The following is a 13014-nucleotide window of genomic DNA, read 5'->3' as shown; positions in this document are numbered from 1 at the left end:
GAATAGATTTCTTAGTACAGATCACAGAAGACATTTTGTGTGTGTGTGTGGGGGGGGGGTTTGACCTTTCACCTCTTGGGCATGTTCTCTCCTGGTCAGTCACTGTCACCTGGACACGCACGATGTGCTTTCAATGAAGGATAATCCAGGCCCCAGATAAATTCAAGCTGACTCTGCGGGAGGATGTAAAGTCCAAAAGGGGAAGCATGCACAAGCTTTTCCTCTGAAAACTGCCAAGCCAAAAAGTACTTTTCCCCGGAGTTCAGTTATTTAACAAGGGAAACAGATTTTTAAAAATTACCCACTCCATATAGAATCTGTGCAGCAACTGAGGACTGCAAAAACCAAGAAGTATCAACTGCTTGCCTCCAGAGCTGGTTTCCATAAATCAGTGAGTGAGGGGAGCTGGCACTGCCGTTGACCCTCCTGTACCTGTCCTGTGGTGGGGCAGTGTGTGTGAGGGGAGCTGGCACTGCCGCTGACCCTCCTGTACCTGTCCTGTGGTGGGGCAGTGTGTGTGAGGGGAGCTTGCACTGTCCCTGCCTGTGCTGTCCCTGTCCTGTGGTGGGGCAGTGTGTGTGAGGGGAGCTTGCACTGTCCCTGCCTGTGCTGTCCCTGTCCTGTGGTGGGGCAGTGTGTGAGGGGAGCTGGCACTGCTGCTGACCCTCCTGTACCTGTCCTGTGGTGGGGCAGTGTGTGTGAGAGGAGCTGGCACTGCCGCTGACCCTCCTGTACCTGTCCTGTGGTGGCGCAGTGTGTGTGAGGGGAGCTGGCACTGCCGTTGACCCTCCTGTACCTGTCCTGTGGTGGGGCAGTGTGTGTGAGGGGAGCTTGCACTGCCGCTGACCCTCCTGTACCTGTCCTGTGGTGGGGCAGTGTGTGTGAGGGGAGCTGGCACTGTCCCTGCCTGTGCTGTCCCTGTCCTGTGGTGGGCAGTGTGTGGAGGGGAGCTGGCACTGTCCCTGCCTGTGCTGTACCTGTCCTGTGGGGGGGGGGGCAGTGAGTGTGAGGGGAGCTGGCACTGCTGCTTCCTGCGCTGTACCTGTTGCCAGTAGATTATGCGCAGGGCGCTGTGATTGTCCCGTCACGTGACGCTGTATTTGGAGCGGCCTCCTCTGGCCTGCATTGCCCTTGTTAGCACTGAGGGTGACTTTGCTTTGTGTCCTCTCTCTTTCCACCCACAGAGACCGAGAATGCAGTGAGTGACTGTGAGCTGAGCTCGTCCGGCCCGGAGCTGCCTGCCTGCGATGAGAGGTAGGTCCCAAGCAGGTTTCTGTGCGGGGGAACTGCCTGCAGGCCGGGTGCTGATCCCGTGGCGCTGCTGACGCCGCCAGGCCACGTGTCCTCCCCACTGGGGCGCCCGTTCCAGACCCACAGTGTGTTCATTCAGCAGTAACCTGAGCTTAGGGAATACGCAGGGCACGGCCTGACCCAGATCCCCAGCACTCGCTGCCCAGGGGGCATTATTTATTTATTTATTACTCACAGCCGCACTGGGCAGGATGTTGGGGGGTGGGGCGGCCGTGCTGTGTGATCCCGGCCGGAGGGATTTATTCCTCTTTCTGTGGTACTGACATAGTCAGGGGCTGCCGGAAATGGACTCTAATGCGGAGCCCTTCATCTAGTGCCACCCCAGCGCCTCCTTTCTGGCTGGTGAGCTGCTGCTGCTGCGGGAGGGACCAGTAACTCCCCACTGTCCAGGATTTTGTGAAAGCTTCAGTTCTCCTCTGGGAATGTCCAGGTGCATCCCTTCCTTTCTGGATAGACGTCCAGCTTGCATTGTTATTTCTCTGCCCCCCAGCTCCCTCGCGTGTTATAGTCCTTAGCTGTGCCAGGCAGATTCCAGCAGTGCTTACTCCTTGGTTTCCTGTCTCCTGCCGTTTTCTGTTCCTTTTTTGCACTTGGCACCCACCAGACCAATCTATCAGGCCGAATCAGTAAAAGTCGCGGGCGAATGCCCTCTCTCCTGGCGCGCGCACAGGCCAGTGTCCTGTGCACGCGATACAGTAAATAAAAATATTTAAATTAGGGCCCGCGGCAAGCAGAGGCGCTAGGGACACTAGCGCGTCCCTAGCGCCTCCTTTTTGACAGGAGCGGCGGCTGTGAGCGAGTTTGACAGCCGACGCTCAATTTTGTCAGCGTCGATTCTCGAGCCCACTGACAGCCACGGGCTCGGAAACCGGACGCCGGCAAAATTGAGCGTCCGCTTTTCAAGCCGCAGGCCGATTTCAATTTTTTTTGTTTTTTTTTAACTTTCGGACTTCCGACTTGATATCGCCATGTTCCCTGTACGTACCAGGATCAGTCAAAGACTGCTGGGTTATGTCTCCCCTCCAGCAGATGGAGTCAGAGAGAAAACTGAAAGCACCTCCCAGATATACTGGTGCGCCACCTGCCGTCCTTCAGTATTTCCTCTGACTCCAGCAGATGAGAGACATAACCTGCGGTTTGTCCTGACTAAAATTCTTTTCGGGTGTTTTCTTCTCTTTTTTCTGCCTAAACTATCTACACTGTCTAGCTCAACTGGGTTTTCCCTAGTTTAAAAAAAAAAAAAAGAGATTGTTTATTTCTGGTTATTATTTTATCAGCGGTGCTCGTTTGGGATCAGTGTTCAGGCAGGCGTGGAGAGCTTCGCTCTCCTTCTTTCCCGGATTAAGTGTCCTTTTGGTCTCGGGGGAGAGTTCACCGGTGGGCCGGTCACCCTCCCCCCCCCCACTGCCAGTGGAAACTGAAGAGGGCTTTTCTCAAATTTAAAAAAAAAAAAAAAAAGTTGATCCGTTGCGAGCACTTAAGTCCTGCTGGTTGCAGGCAGTGCTCTGGTTCATGCCCTAGCCTGCCGCGCTTACCAGGGACTCCGGAGGGGGTGGATTGTTGTTCACCCGGCGATATTTTATAGCTCCTGTTTGGCGCGCTTTTTGGCTACTGTACAAGCACTTACCTTTGGCGCGTTTTGTGTGCTGTCTCCGGATGCCGCGGTCTTCGGCCTGCACGGCCTGTGGCAGGGCGGGGGCGCGACTCTCCAGGGAGGGTCTCTGCTCCCGTTGTATTCCCGGGGGCGAGGGACCCTCCCGGGGGCCGGGCGCTGCCCGCAGCGGCACGATCCAGGTTTCTTCGGCGCGGCAGGGGAGGCCGGCTGCCACGCGGTCGTCAGCCCCGCCTCCCTGTGAGGGGGAGCCGGCGGCCATTTTAGGCGCGCGGCAGCCTGCGGAGATGGAATCGGAGGAGGAGGGTTCCTCTCCTCTTTCGCCGCCCGATTTGAGCCCGCGCTGGGGAACTGACCGAAATGGTCCTCCGGCCCCTCCCCCTTCGGGCTCCACTAAACGGAGGGTTCCTTTCTCCTCCAAATTTGTCCTTTTAATGCATCAGGCATTCTTAGAGGCAGGCTGGGAGCCGGATGACCCCCCCCCCCCCCCCCCCCCCCGCGAAGGTTCCTAAGGTGTCTCCTATTATAGGCATAGCGGGGGTGACTAGAAAAGCGGGGGCTTCAGGGGGAGCCGGCGACGTATCTTTAGGGGGCGCCAGTGATCCAGATGTCGACCAGGGATCTCCGGATGCTGCGGGGGCAGGGGTCTCGGAACCACAGGAGGCTCTCGAGGGGGATGACCCCGAAATTTTGCGCCTGTTTGGCAAGGATGAGCTGAATTTTCTCATTCAGCATGTGTTAAAGGAATTAGAGATTCCAGCCCCGCAGCAAGACACAGATACCTCTACGGGGGATGTAGCAATGGCGGGTTTGAGGGCCCCCCCGCAAACTTTTCCTTTACATCCCAAACTTGTACAGCTGGTGTCTAAAGAATGGGAGGTTCCAGAGGCTTCCCTGCGGGTTAGCAGGGCAATGCATAAGTTGTACCCTCTGCCCTCACAGTCTTTGGAACTTTTTAAGGTTCCGGCCGTAGATTCGGCGGTCACCGCTGTGGTGAAGCATACTACCATTCCGGTCACGGGGGGCGTAGCGTTGAAGGATCTTCAGGACAGGAAGTTAGAGGTGCTCCTGAAGCGCATGTTTGAAATAGCGGCCCTGGGAGTCCGAGCAGCAGCGTGCAGCAGTATGGTGCAGAGAGCCACTCTCCGCTGGGTTCAGCAATTGCTCACCACACAGGAGCTCCCGCCTGCCGAGGCGGAGCAGGCTAACTGTGTGGAGGCGGCGGTGGCTTACACAGCGGACGCCTTGTATGATTTGCTGCGAACCTCTGCCCGTACTATGTCCTCGGCGGTCGCTGCTCGACGATTACTTTGGCTTCGCCGTTGGTCGGCGGACGCCTCGTCTAAGTCACGTCTAGCCGCTTTCCCCTTCAAGGGGAAGTTATTGTTTGGTGAGGAATTGGACCAACTCATCAAAGACCTGGGGGATAATAAGGTATATAAATTGCCGGAGGACAAGCCCCGGCAGTTTCGTCCTTTCGGGAATGCGCGATCCCGTTTTCGGGGGCAGCGCAGATTTCGCTCCGGAAGGGGTGGTTCTTTTTCGCAGAAACAGCAAGGCCCAAGGTCGCAGTCGTGGTCTCCTTGGTCTCCTTCCTTTCGTGGCAGGCGGCCGCAGCGATTGGGAGCTTCCCAGCAACCGTCCGCAGGGAAACCTCCCCAATGAAGGCGCGCTGGCCCACTCCTCTTTCCCCCGTATCGGAGGTCGGTTATCCCTGTTTTGGGAGGAGTGGGTCAAAATCACGTCGGATCAGTGGGTTCTCGACGTGGTGCGCTACGGTTACGAGTTGGACTTTGCTCGGCCCCTCCGGGACTTTTTTATGATATCGCCTTGCAGGCCTCGAGAAAAGCAACTGGTTATCGCCCAGACGGTAAACCACTTACGGACCCTCGGGGCGGTGCTGCCCGTTCCCTCGGACGAGACAAGAACGGGCCGCTATTCCATTTATTTCCTAGTTCCGAAGAAGGAAGGTACGTTCCGTCCTATTCTGGATTTGAAACGAGTAAACAAGGCGTTACGCGTTCCCCGGTTTCGCATGGAAACTCTACGGTCTGTTATTGCGGCCATCCACAAGGGAGAGTTTTTGGCTTCTTTGGATCTAGCCGAGGCGTATCTCCACATCGGAATTCGGGAACGGCATCAGAGGTATCTGAGGTTCATGGTGTTGGGAGAACATTACCAGTTTTGCGCCCTCCCATTCGGCCTAGCTACGGCTCCGAGAGTGTTCACCAAGGTTCTGGTGGTGGTCACAGCCTCCCTGCGACGGCAAGGGATATTGGTTCATCCCTACCTGGACGATTGGCTCATACGGGCGAAATCGGAGAGCGACTGCCACAGGGCGGTTCAGTTGGTGGTGCAGCAACTACAGTCGCTAGGCTGGGTGGTCAACTTTGCGAAGAGCCAGCTAGTTCCAAGTCAGCGGTTGGAATTTTTGGGAGCTCGTTTCGATACCCTGGTGGGCAAGGTATTCCTGACTCGGCAGAGGATGGACCATCTGATGTGTCAGGTTCAGAGGCTGCTGGGTCTCCACTTGCCCACAGCCTGGGACTATATGCAGGTCATTGGACATATGGTGTCTACTCTGGAGATGGTACCGTGGGCTTTTGCTCATATGCGGCCGTTGCAAAGGGCTCTCCTTTCGCGCTGGGATCAGAAATCCGAGGATTACGGAGTACAGTTACCACTGTTGGAGCCGGCGCGCTCCAGCTTAGCGTGGTGGTTGGTCCCGGACAATCTGCTACAGGGAGTGGACCTCGAGCCTCCTGATTGGGTCATCGTGACGACGGATGCCAGCCTGACCGGTTGGGGAGCTGTCTGTCAATCACGTGCGGTACAAGGGTCGTGGACCCCTCGCCAAGCTTCGTGGTCCATCAACCGTCTGGAGACCAGGGCGGTCCGCCTCGCCTTGCGTCAGCTTCTGCCCTTGGTGCGGGGACGGGCAGTTCGGGTCCTCACAGACAACGCAACCACGGTAGCATACATAAATCGCCAAGGCGGCACGAGGAGTCAGCAGGTGGCGGTCGAGGCGTCCTTATTAATGACCTGGGCAGAGCGCCACCTCGCCCGCATCGCGGCCACTCACATCGCAGGCGTAGACAACGTGCAGGCGGATTATCTCAGCCGTCAGTACTTGGATCCCGGGGAATGGGAGCTCTCGGACCAGGCGATGAGACTCATCACCCGGCGATGGGGTGTGCCGCGACTAGACCTGATGGCAACTCGGCTCAACGCCAAGGCAGCGCGTTTTTTCAGCCGGAGGCGAGAACACGGATCGGAGGGGGTGGATGCACTAGCGATTCCATGGCCTTGTCACATCCTACTATATGTGTTTCCCCCCTGGCCCTTAGTCGGCAAGGTGTTGAGGCGTCTCGAATCCCATCAGGGTCCAGTGATTCTGGTGGCTCCCGAGTGGCCAAGAAGACCATGGTTTGCGGACCTAGTCAATCTTGCCGGGGACGGACCGTTACGGTTGGGCCACCTTCCGAATCTTCTTCGTCAAGGACCGGTATTTTTCGACCTGGCGGATCGCTTTTGTCTCGCGGCTTGGCTTATGAACGGAGGCGCTTGAGAAAGAAAGGTTATTCTGAACCGGTGATCTCTACCCTGCTTCGCGCGCGGAGGCCTTCTACCACGCTTGCTCATGCCAGGGTGTGGAAAGTTTTTGACTCCTGGTGCGCGGCCGCCCAAGTTCAGCCTCGGCGTGCGGAGATAGCGGATATCCTTACTTTTCTTCAGGATGGTCTGAAAAAGGGCTTAGCTTACAGTTCTCTGAGAGTCCAAGTGGCGGCTCTGGGTTGTTTGAGGGGAAAGATTGAAGGCTCCTCCCTCGCATGTCATCGGGACGTGGCCAGATTCTTACGCGGTGTTCGAAATTTGCGTCCTCCTCTCAGAGCCCCTTGTCCTTCCTGGAACCTAAATTTGGTACTCAAGGGCCTCACCGTCGCGCCTTTTGAGCCACTGAAGCGAGCCACCTTAAAAGATCTCACCCTCAAGACGGTGTTTTTAGTGGCTATAGCGTCCGCGCGTCGGGTATCGGAGCTACAGGCACTTTCGTGCAGGGATCCGTTCTTGCGTATCTCGGACTCAGGGGTGTCGTTACGTACGGTTCCTTCGTTTTTGCCTAAGGTCGTATCGGCTTTTCACGTTAATCAGTCCGTGGACTTACCGTCGTTCTCGGAGAAGGAGCGGCAATCTTCTCAGGGGTCCGACTTGAAGCGTTTGGATGTTCGTCGAGTGCTCTTGCATTATTTGGAAGTCACCAATGCTTTTCGGCGGTCGGATCATCTCTTCGTGTTGTGGCAAGGGGCCAAGAAGGGTTTACAGGCCTCTAAAGCAACTATTGCCCGATGGCTGAAGAGCGCAATAGCGGCCACGTACATTGGGTGTGGTAAGTCCGTTCCAGACGGGCTTAAAGCTCATTCTCTCCGATCCCAGGCGTCTTCCCGGGCCGAGAGTACCCTGGTCTCTAGCCAGGAGATTTGCAGGGCGGCCACTTGGAAGTCGTTGCATACTTTTGCCCGACATTATCGAGTTGATGTTCGGGGGCCGTCGGCTGATTCTTTTGGCAGCAGTGTGATTCGAGCGGGACTCTCAGGGTCCCATCCCATTTGAGGCGGCTTGGGTACATCCCAGCAGTCTGGACTGATCCTGGTACGTACAGGGAAAGGAAAATTATGTTTCGTACCTGATAATTTTCGTTCCTGTAGTACCAAGGATCAGTCCAGACGCCCGCCCTATCTTGTGCAAGAGATTCCGCTCGAATCCCGTTTCTATCACACTTCTGGTTTGAACATGGTAAGTTAACTTTTTCTCAAGTCTTTTTTGGGGAAGGAATGTCTTCGGACTGCAGATTTGTTGTTCGCGTCGTTTGCGCATTACGTTCTATTAGGGTTTGCCTTTTCTGGACTGTTTTTTACCTTACTTACTACTTGAGCTAGACAGTTGCAATGGTTCTTTGGCTAAGGGGGCGGAGGAGTTCTTTCTTCTTCTGCTTTGTTATCCATTATACTGAAGGACGGCAGGTGGCGCACCAGTATATCTGGGAGGTGCTTTCAGTTTTCTCTCTGACTCCATCTGCTGGAGGGGAGACATAACCCAGCAGTCTGGACTGATCCTTGGTACTACAGGAACGAAAATTATCAGGTAAGAAACATAATTTTCCTATATTAAGTCAGAGGGTGCACAGAAAAGCAGTTTTTACTACTTGTCTGTGCACTTTCCCGGTGCCAGGAGAAATTTGCCTCTGGTGTACTACATCCACAATGTCAACTATCCTCCGGACATTGTCTGCAGCCAGACGCCCAGGCACAAAACCCACCTGATCATTATGTATCAGGTCAGGAAGTACCGCATTAAGTCTGGCCGCTAATTCCCTCGCTAAGATTTTCAAGTCGATATTAATTAGGCGGGAGATAGGTCGGTAGGAGCTGCATTTAGAAGGATCCCTGCCGGGCTTTGCCAAAACTGTAATCCCTGCTGTGTTAGATTCTTTAGTAAAAGATTTTCCCTCAAGTAGAGAATTAAAAGCCTTGGTTAGTGGTTCAGCCAGAAGGATAGCAAATTTACGATAACAAACTCCAGTGAACCCATCAAGCCCGGGTGCTTTACCGGGTTTAAGCTGTTTAAAAGCAGCCAACACTTCATCGATTTCTATGGGCTTGTCTAGGTTAAGTTGCCGGGTGTGATCAAGAGCCGGTAGCTGTACTGACCTCAGATACTGCTCTGTGTCTCCCGTTCGGATAGAAGGCTCTAAAGTGTAGAGTAAAAGTCAGTAAAAGGTTTTCTGATACCTTCCGACGACGTAGTCATTTGGCCTTGGGTATTTTGGATCTTAGAGACCACTGTTCTGGCCTGTACTGCTTTTAGTTGTTTAGCCAAATATTTTCCCGCCTTATTTCCGCCCTCAAAATGCTGTTGTTTCAGTAGCATTAATTGATGGCTAATGGCTGTATCCTCTTGAGAACGAAGCTTATCCTTAAGCCGTAGGATTTGCTGGTAAATCACTCCCGATTGAGTTTGGCTATGTAGTTTGGTCAGATCAGCCAACTCCTTTAGCCAAGCTTGCCGCTGCCCCTCTCTCTCCTTATTGCAGTGCGCCTCTCGGGCTATGCACGTGCCCCTAACCACCATTTTAGAGCACTCCCAGACTAATAGTGGAGACATGCCCTCAGTCTGATTATCCTTAAAGTAATCTCATAGTAACGTCTCCATGTGGCTAACGAAAGCGCCGTCCTTGAACAAGGCGCCGAGGTCGGAACCCCTTATCGGTTAAATGGCATGGCAGCCAAAGAGGAGCGTGGTCTGACCATGTAATGCTATCAATATCCGTTTTAAAGATTAAGTTCTGAAGCGACTTGTGTATAAAGAAACAGTCTACCCTAGTGTAAGTGGTGTGGACATGAGAAAAGTAGGTATAAGCACGCGATAGTGTGCTTATACCTACTTATAGATAGCAAAGAAAGGAGAAGTGGTGATCGTTGGAGACTTTAATATGCCAGATGTAGACTGGAGAATCCCATCTGCAGAATCTAATAATAGTAGAGAAATAGTAGATGCCCTGCAATTAGCTTTATTCAAACAAATGGTAATGGAACCCACCAGAGAAGGAGCTATACTCTACTTAGTGCTCACTAATGGAGATAATGTCTCAGACGTCCAGGTGGGTGCCCACCTCAGCACCAGTGATCATCAAACGGTACGGTTTAATATCACAAAAAGGACACGGAAAAGAAGCACAAAAACCCAAGTTTTGATGTTCAAAAACACAGACTTTGATGAAATGGGGAAGTACCTGGAGGAAGAACTAAAAGGCTGGGAAAACGAGAGAGATGTGGATCAGCAGTGGACCAATCTAAAAGGAGCAATCACCAAGGCAACTAATCTATATGTTAGAAAAGTAAAGAAAAGCAAAAGAAAAATGAAACCTATCTGGTTCTCAAAGGAGGTGGCTGACAAAATAAAGGCTAAAAGAACAGCGTTCAAGAAATATAAAAGATCCCAAAAGGAGGAACACAAAGAAGAATATCTGGTAGAACTGAGGGAGACAAAGAAATTAATCAAGATGGCAAAAAGTCAAGCGGAAGAGAGGATTGCCAAAGAGGTAAAGAGTGGTAACAAAACATTTTTCAGATACATCAGTGAAAAGAGAAAAGTTCAAAGTGGTATAGTGAAATTGAAAGGTGGAAAGGATCAATGTGTGGAGAGAGACGAAGAAATGGCAGAAATATTAAATGAATACTTCAGTTCTGTGTTCACTAAAGAGGACCCTGGAGAAGGACCGACACTAGTTAACAAGAAACTGGAGGGGAATGGAGTAGATGTAACTCCATTCACAGTAGAAAATGTATGGGAAGAGCTGGTGAAACTGAAAGTGGACAAAGCCATGGGGCCTGATGAAGTTCATCCCAGAATACTGAGGGAGCTCAGAGATGTGCTGGCAGGTCCGCTGTGTGACCTATTCAATAGATCCCTAGAAACGGGAGTGGTGCCGAATGATTGGAGGAGAGCGGTGGTGGTCCCGCTTCACAAGAGTGGGAACAGAGAAGAGGCTGGTAACTACAGACCGGTTAGCCTCACTTCGGTGGTGGGAAAAGTAATGGAGTCACTGTTGAAAGAGAGAATAGTGAACTATCTACAGTCGGGAGAATTGCTGGACCAGAGGCAGCATGGATTCACCATTGGAAGATCCTGTCAGACAAATCTGATTGACTTTTTTGACTGGGTAACCAAGGAATTGGATCGAGGAAGAGCACTCGATGTCATCTACTTGGATTTCAGCAAAGCTTTTGACACTGTCCCGCACAGGAGACTGGTGAATAAAATGAAAAGCTTAGGAGTGAGTGCCGAGGTGGTGGCCTGGATTGCAAACTGGTTGACGGACAGAAGACAATGTGTGATGGTAAATGGAACTCTCTCTGAAGAGAGAGCGGTTTTAAGCGGTGTACCGCAGGGATCGGTGTTGGGACCGGTCCTTTTCAATATCTTTATGAGCGACATTGCGGAAGGGATAGAAGGTAAGGTATGTCTTTTTGCGGATGACACTAAGATCTGCAACAGAGTGGACTCGCCGGAAGGAGTGGAGAGAATGAGACGGGATTTAAGGAAGATGGAAGAGTGGTCGAAGACATGGCAGCTGACATTCAATGCCAAGAAGTGCAAAGTCATGCATATGGGGAATGGAAATCCGAATGAACTGTATTCGATGGGGGGAGAAAGGCTGATGTGCACGGAGCAGGAGAGAGACCTTGGGGTGATGGTGTCTAATGATCTGAAGTCGGCGAAACAATGTGACAAGGCGATAGCTAAAGCCAGAAGAATGCTGGGCTGCATAGAGAGAGGAATATCGAGTAAGAAAAGGGAAGTGATTATCCCCTTGTACAGGTCCTTGGTGAGACCTCACCTGGAGTATTGTGTTCAGTTCTGGAGACCGTATCTCCGAAGAGACAGAGACAAGATGGAGGCGGTCCAGAGAAGGGTGACCAAAAAGGTGGAAGGTCTTCATCAAATGACTTATGAGGAGAGATTGAAGAATCTAAATATGTACACCCTGGAGGAAAGGAGGAGCAGAGGTGATATGATACAGACTTTCAGATACTTGAAAGGTTTTAATGATCCAAAGACAACGACAAACCTTTTCCATAGGAAAAAAATCAGCAGAACCAGGGGTCACGATTTGAAGCTCCAGGGAGGAAGATTCAGAACCAATGTCAGGAAGTATTTCTTCACGGAGAGGGTGGTGGATGCCTGGAATGCCCTTCCAGAGGAAGTGGTGAAGACCAGAACTGTGAAGGACTTCAAAGGGGCGTGGGATAAACACTGTGGATCCATAAAATCAAGAGGCCGTCAATAAAGAGTGGGTGGCTAGCCAGAATGACGGCTACTGCCTGGAGACAATACCCTTATTCAATAAACATACACATGGTTACTGTGACTCCAACATCGCTCTAAGCTACAACAGCAAGAGGAAATGTGGAAAAAAGGATTTGCACTCACAAAGTGGGGAGTAGCTGGCTTGTTACGGCGGTTACTACCCCAAACCAAATAAGCCTGATACTTCACTTTCAATGCATATCCAGCATAGCTCTCTGCTTCAACGGCAGGGGAGAAGAAAAACTGATACTTCACGCATATCCAGCATAGCTCCCTGCTTCAACGGCAGGGGAGAAGAAAACCTGATACTTCACGCATATCCAGCATAGCTCTCTGCTTCAACGGCAGGGGAGAAGAAAAACTGATACTTCACGCATATCCAGCATAGCTCTCTGCTTCAACGGCAGGGGAGAAGAAAAACTGATACTTCACGCATATCCAGCATAGCTCTCTGCTTCAACGGCAGGGGAGAAGAAAAACTGATACTTCACGCATATCCAGCATAGCTCTCTGCTTCAACGGCAGGGGAGAAGAAAAAAGGATTCGCACTCACAAAGCGGGGAGTAGCTGGCTTGTTACGGCGGTTACTACCCCAAACCAAATAAGCCTGATACTTCACTTTCAATGCATATCCTGCTTCAACGGCAGGGGAGAAGAAAAACTGATACTTCACGCATATCCAGCATAGCGCTCTGCTTCAACGGCAGGGGAGAAGAAAAACTGATACTACAAGCATATCCAGCATAGCTCCCTGCTTCAACAGCAGGGGAGAAGAAAAACAACCAATAAGGGCTGAACAACACAGTCTGGGTAAAACAAATAAGCATGGGTGTAGCTTGCTTACTGCGGCGGTTACTTCCCCTACTACCCATAACTAATCAAGCTTGATATTTCACTTGGTTGCAGCTCCATCACTGCTCTCTACATTAATGGTGGGGGTGGAAGGGAAATAGAACCAAAGAGCTAAGAGAAACAGATAAGTATGAGAAAAAAATGTGAAGCTTGCTGGGCAGACTGGATGGGCCGTTTGGTCTTCTTCTGCCGTCATTTCTATGTTTCTATGTTTCTATCTGTCCCTCCATATGTCTACTAGGCTCCAGTCCTCTAAGAACGAGCGCCACTTCCTACGAGTCTGGGGATCAGCGGTCTTCCCAGAACTAGAATCCAGCGACGGATTTTGCACAAAGTTGAAATCTCCCCCTATTATAAGTTCCCCCTCAAGA

General features: G+C 51.9%; 1 protein-coding gene across 1 annotated transcript in view; it reads left to right on the top strand.

Annotated features, from left to right (window-relative positions):
• The window catches only part of TMED8 (transmembrane p24 trafficking protein family member 8), a 45255-nt gene that overhangs the window by 6123 nt on the left and 26118 nt on the right, over positions 1-13014 (top strand). The window contains exon 2 of the mRNA XM_029597651.1: positions 1185-1254. Coding sequence (XP_029453511.1) covers positions 1185-1254 — 70 coding nt within the window. The remainder of the gene's footprint in view (positions 1-1184; positions 1255-13014) is intronic.

The sequence above is a fragment of the Rhinatrema bivittatum genome, chromosome 4 (genome assembly GCF_901001135.1).
Source record: "Rhinatrema bivittatum chromosome 4, aRhiBiv1.1, whole genome shotgun sequence".
NCBI lineage: Eukaryota > Metazoa > Chordata > Amphibia > Gymnophiona > Rhinatrematidae > Rhinatrema > Rhinatrema bivittatum.
The sequence above is the reverse complement of the archived record's forward strand: the minus strand, read 5'-3'. Positions and strand labels throughout refer to the sequence as shown.